Source organism: Zonotrichia leucophrys, chromosome 23 (assembly GCF_028769735.1).
Source record: "Zonotrichia leucophrys gambelii isolate GWCS_2022_RI chromosome 23, RI_Zleu_2.0, whole genome shotgun sequence".
Taxonomy (NCBI): Eukaryota; Metazoa; Chordata; class Aves; order Passeriformes; family Passerellidae; genus Zonotrichia; species Zonotrichia leucophrys.
This window is the reverse complement of record NC_088192.1, coordinates 5,151,438-5,157,437: the sequence shown is the minus strand read 5'-3', so window position 1 is coordinate 5,157,437 and position 6,000 is coordinate 5,151,438. Positions and strand designations below refer to the sequence as shown.

At 48.2% G+C, this 6,000-nt stretch overlaps 1 protein-coding gene across 3 annotated transcripts in view; it reads left to right on the top strand.

The window, feature by feature from the left end:
• Positions 1–296: 296 nt before the first annotated feature.
• Positions 297–6,000, top strand: part of SCMH1 (Scm polycomb group protein homolog 1) — a 51,810-nt gene continuing 46,106 nt past the window's right edge. For all 3 annotated transcript variants that reach the window (XR_010442663.1, XM_064731438.1, XM_064731437.1), the window contains exons 1-2: positions 297–406; positions 4,060–4,144. Coding sequence is in view for 2 of the 3 variants with exons in the window: in XM_064731438.1 (XP_064587508.1) it covers positions 4,120–4,144 (25 nt within the window). In the remaining variant the exon portion in view is untranslated. The remainder of the gene's footprint in view (positions 407–4,059; positions 4,145–6,000) is intronic.

The window sequence follows — 6,000 nt, the reverse complement described above, 5'->3', positions numbered from 1 at the left end:
GTGTGATAGTTTCATTTTACAAAAGCTGAACTAGTTTCTATCAGCTCAGTTGATGTGATCTTACTCATATCAAAGGTGTTTAACAGCCGCAGTCCCGTGTACTCACTGCAAGCTCAACTTAAATTGTGTCAAGTTCTGTGCTGCTTTGTGAGTGCAAGTGGGAATGTTTGTTACAGCTGTCTTTAAATTTAAATTTGGATGTTTTAAATGAATTAAATATGAACATGAATTATGCAGCTGGTAACTTAGCCTTTCTGCAATTAAATGCAAACTTTTTCATTTTGTCTCTGTGCTTTCAGGTTTTGCTATGCCGCAGTGTTTGTACTGACTCTGCTGTCTTGTAGGAGTGATGGGGAACTAGAGCCCATGACAGTTCAGTGGAGCCCTTGGCACTTTTGATATCTTGGTGAGTGAAAGTTGTTTGAAACTCTGGGAGAGGAACTTCATCTGCTACTGAAGGCAGCAAATTAGTTGCTCTTTTTACGTTTTTAAGGTAGCATCCTGCTGAAGTGAATTTGCACGTTGATCTGTCCTTTCAGGTTATAAATTGTGGAAACCAGCACTCTGTAATGCTGTAGTTCATGCTTGGGAGATTATCTTGATCTCCACAAGCAGGAGAAACAGAGCTTTTGAAAGCAAGGGGAGTTTGAACTCTGGTGTGCAGCTCTGTGCAAGTGTCAGGCTCTGGAGATGGAGCATTGCAGCGTGTGCTGGGCTGTGGAAATCTCAAAGGCTTTAGTTGATGCAACAGTAAGATTGTGTCCTTTGTGCCATGGATCCAGCCATGAGGTCCTCATCAGGGGCATATTTGTGCCTGAGGTGATTCTGGAAGATCTGTCTCTGTGGGTAGCCTGGTTTTCCTCCTTGTCTGTACCTTCTGCTATTTATTACCTTCACGTTTTTTCAATCTTCAGTCCCTGAATGGAGTAAAGGTCACATCCATTGGTACCATGGTTCTCCTGTCCACAGGTGCCTGTGGGCTTGTCTGTTCTGCCTTTGACTTTCTTCTCTCTACACTGAATTCTCCTCACTGGGGCATTTCAGCCTTGTCAAAACCTGTAGAGTGATTCCTCTTGCCATGCAGTGAGATAAAGTCCCTGGGTGTTTCAGGCTGGAAGGAGCTTTCAGAGGTTGTCTGGTCCAGTGCTGCATGCAGAGATGGGCTGACTTTGAAGTCAGAGTCAGCTACAAGGTGAGATCAGGCTGGCAGGGGAGGGAGCTGCTGATGTTTGGAGTATCTCCAAGGGTGCAGATTTTACAGCTCCTCTGGGCAGCTATAAATTACAGTCAGTGGAAATGATCAATTCCCAAGCCCTGTGTTAGTAAAGCCCAGGGGCAGCTCCTGTCTGTGCTCCCTGTGACCAGGGACAGGACCCAAGGGAGTGGCTGGAGCTGTGTCAGGGCAGGGTCAGGCTGGATGTAAGGAAAAGGTTCTTTCCCCAGGAAATGGTCCTGACCCTCACCTGCCAGAACTCCAGGAGCATTTGGACAACACTGTCAGACACCCCAGGGTGGGACTGCTGGGGCTTCTGTGACAGGCCAGGAGTTGGATTTGGTGATCCTTGTGGATCCCTCCCAGCTGTGATTGTACAGTGTCTGTCTCCATGGCTGAAGGAGAGCATCCCTGCATCCTAGGGCAGGAGCTGTCCCTGTCCTTGGGATGCAGTGAGGCTGGTGGCTCCTGGCTGTGTAGGTCCAGCTGCCTCTGGAGTTTGCATCATGGAGTTTGGCTCTGCCTCTTCTCCAGGCATAACGTGACTCTGAGCACTCCAGTTATTTTGCTTTTTTTCCCCTTGAGTTATGATTTTGCAGGATTAACCCACGTGTTGCTGTCCTGTGCTGTGAGATGTAGGAGGGATTTGGGTGGTGCAGAGCTGTGTCAGAGGCTCATGGAGGATGGCAGGAGTCAGGCTGGGGCTGTCACATTTGGGCAGTTTGTTGGAAGCATATTTTAGAGTGCAGTGTCCTTGAGCTGGCACTCATGTGGCTCTCAGCAAAGTGGAACTCCCCGTGCAGCTTAAGTCTCCTCCTTTGGGGAGGAGTCACCATTTGTTTATTTATTTATTTAAATTGGACATTTACAACATCTAATTCTCTTCCATGACACGAGATCTTGCTGAGAGCCTGCTGCAGTATTGGCTGAGGGATACCAGCAGTCAGCTCCGTGCTTTATCAGCATCGCAGAATTACAGAATTATTAAGGTTGGAAAATACCTCAAGACTGAGCACCACCATGTCCACTACACCAGAGCTCTAGTGCCACATCCAGACTCTTCTTCAGCAACCACCACCTCCCTGGGCAGCCCATTCCCATGCTTTACACCCCTTTCTGTGAAGAAATTCTTGCTGATGTCCAACCTGAACCTCTCCTGGTACATCTTGAGGCTGTTTCCTCTTGAACTGTCCTTTGCTCCCTTGAAGAAAAGACTGACCTCCACCTGTCAGGGAGTTGTGGAGGGTGACAAGGTCCTCCTGAGCCTCATTAGGGTTATTGGGCCATAACCTTTCACAAACCCTATCTGAGCAGCTCAAACACAGTCACAGTGTTTTTTCTTCCAGTACTTCTGAAAGGAACAGGTCACACATGCCTGCCAGCAGGGTTCTGAGGTGCTCAGGCTGAAGCAGCTTTTCAGAAGCCCTCAGAGGGGCACAGAAACTCCTGTGCCATGAGATTTATGTGTGTGGGTACTTGAGAAAGTCCCACAGACAGCAGAGGGGAAGAGCCAGAGATGCAGAATGCTTGTCTGGTGCCTTTATAAATAAACACCTTTCAGCCTGGTTTTTATGTCTAGGGCACTTTTCCTGCCAGGACTGCTAGCCTTTAATAAAAATGACTGAAGAAAATTATGAAAAGAAGCCTTAAAAGTTGTAAATAAACTTTCACATGTAGGTTGCCTTCTGCTATTGAAAGGGAAACCAACCTTACTCCTTTCACAAGTGTGTACAGACACACACACTATTTAGGAGAGAGGCAATAAGTGACTACTGTGCACCTTTTGATTTGGATTAAAAAAAACCCAGTATTTAATATTCTTTCAGTATTTTTCTTCTCAGAGTATTGCTCAGTGTTGCATGTAAAGAGGCTGTAGTTTGAAGAGCTGTGACAGAAAATTAAACTCTATTTCTCTTACATGTAGAAAAAGCCTGGTTTTCAAAACCCCAAACTCTTGCCAAGTTGGATCTGTAAATAACCTTTAAGCAGCCACTCAGTGCTGCGTCCTGAGACAGCTTCCTCCTTCTCCTGACTGCCCCACTGTGAACAAAATGGAATTATATTGATACAATTAATCTTTCATTAGTTAGTGGAGTGTCAAAACATGCTATTCGTGGCTTTCCCAAGGGCTGGTTTGTGGCTCAGCCATTCATTTGGGTGTTTTGTGGCAGGGCTTGGCTGGGCTGTGTGGGTGTGGCAGCCCTGCCCTGTGAGAGTGCTTGTGCTGTAGCACTGGATCTCCCAGGAGCTCTGATTTTTCAGGAATATTTCTTTATAACAAGAATGCAAATGCTTTTTCTTTTTGGGCACAGTCCAGCCAGTTTTATTCCAACCAGGAAAACAGAAAATGCAGCACAACTTGGACACTCGTGGCAGTACTAACAGCAAAAGTATTTCCTGGGTCATTGTCCAATTTCTCATCCTTATTCCCCAGAACTGCTGTGAGCAATTTGAATTGTAAGTGGCAAGCTGGGGATTGCTGTGCTGCTTTGCCAGAGTTAATGTTATGTTTCCATGTGTTTTCTTTCATAAATTCCAGCTCTGCCTCCCTTTGTTAGTGAGTGGGAGCAGCCCCTCCTTCCACACACACGCTCTGGACCAGCAGTAGGGTTAGCACAGAGACAGCCATGTGCTCCTTGTGCTTATTCATGCTGCTCCTGCTGCCATGAATTTGGTGTTGTCCACAAATTGGAGAAAGTTTGAGGGGGTGAAATGAGTTTTGTGTGTTCTGTGCTACCCCAGGTGACAGAGTGTGTTTTTCCCCCCACTGTGTGATGAGTTAATGCTGCAGATAACTGTGTGCTCCAGAATGGGCAATTTTCTCATCTTTATTTCTTTTGTCCTAGACATCTTCAGTCCTGTAAGAGCAGCCCAGTCCCAGGATAAGGACAGCAGCAGGTGGTAGAATGCGGAAACCAGGCCCTCAGAAAGGTGAGCAGTGATTTGGCACAGCCAAGGGCCCTGCAGTGAGCTGGCATGGCCTGGGTGCCTCAGTGGGGTGGGAGCTGAGGGGATGTGGCTGAAGCCCAAAACTGAGTTATGTTTCTCAGTCCATGTGCAGAGAGCAGTTCATCAATCCCCTCTGTGACAGGAAGAGGAGAGTCCTTTTTTGAGGCATCCCTGCAGCTCTTGGAGGGTGCCCTGCAGAACCCAGGTGTCATGGTTTGAGCCTGGCACAGAGCCAGTGCCCCCATGAAAATGCCCCACCCTGGTGTCTGCTGTGAGATGTGACCAGGAATAAGCAAAACAGGCTCCAACTTAAACATAAATAACACTTTATTACCTAAAACTACAGGAAAAAATAGGAAAGACTATAAGGAAAAAGGAGAAAAAAAATTGAAAACCTTACAAAAACCACTTTTCCTCCTCCCCACTCCCTGACTTCCCAATCCAATACATTCTCTCAAAAATACCAACTGCCCAGTCCGGCACGACACTTTAGTATACTCAAACATCAGTTCATGAAGAGGGAAAGGAGTCCTTCTTGTTCCATAGGCTTCTCGTGGAGACACACTGAGACCCTCGTGTGCTTCCCTGTCACTCCGGCACCGCCCGGAAAGTCCATTTGCCGCTTGTGACACGTTCCTTCCATGCTCAGTGCTCTCACCACCGAGACATGGATCAGAGCTGCTTTTAGGGTGGTCTTTCAAGGATGCCTTGTCTCACTCCAAAAAGGCACAGTCTCTGCTTTTGGGACAACTGTCCCCCCCATATATTTCCAACCCCCTGGGGCCGGGGGGTCCTCACAAATGAACCCTCCTGGTTTTGAGGCACTGCCTCCCCCTAAATGCAGTCTGTGTCACAGGAACAACTGAGTCCATGGCTACAAGAAAAGTCCAGCTAAAAGGCCACTCCAAATCATCTCTCCCCATCCAATCATCTCCACAATCTCCGGGCCAAAGTCTTTATCTCATATCATCTCTCATCTCCCTTCTTATTCAGCTTCGAGGAGGATTAGCATTTTTGTAAGGCCCCAATCATGCAAGAAAGGGTTAAAAGTTTTCAGTCTCTGTCTGTCGGACGGCTCCCACGCACGCTGCCCACACGCTGCCGCTGCGGCCGGGCAGTCCTCCCCCCCTTCTCGCTGGCTGCTCTCCTGCTCTCCTGGGGGGGGGGAAGGGGGGGGGGGGGGTGGCTGGCTGCCCGATGTCTCTTGGGGCTCCCCCACCCTTCCATCCTCGAAGCCCCCTCAACACCATCTCTGTCCAGACCCCCAGGCCTCACCGCATGGCTGGCCCCTCCCCCGCCCAGCAGCAGCGGGCCGGGCGAGGGAGAGAGGTCTGAACTCCTCGGCCGCGATGTCCAAAAAGAGGAAATGCCAGGGCAGTGCCCTGCTTTTAACCCCTGTGTATTCTCGGAGGTGTGTCCAAACCCCACTGGCTACACCAGGTGTCAGTATGAAACTCAAAACCTTCATTGGTTTGACCACAGCTTCCCAGAATTCCCACTCCTTCCGGGTCAAACCATGACAATCCACCCTTCACCTCCGAGAATACACTTTCTAAAATTATCAACAGGACTACAAAACACTTCTACACAACAATACCTTAGATTCACTATGACTATTTATCTACCTTAACTTAGTACATGCTTTCCTTATTCTTCTTGGTCTCATCTCACAGCTTTACCTCATCATTCTCCCGTGATTCGATTTCCCGGTCCAGGGAACCAAAAAATGTCATGGTTTGAGCCTGGCACAGAGCCAGTGCCCCCATGAAAATGCCCCACCCTGGTGTCTGCTGTGAGATGTGACCAGGAATAAGCAAAACAGGCTCCAACTTAAACAT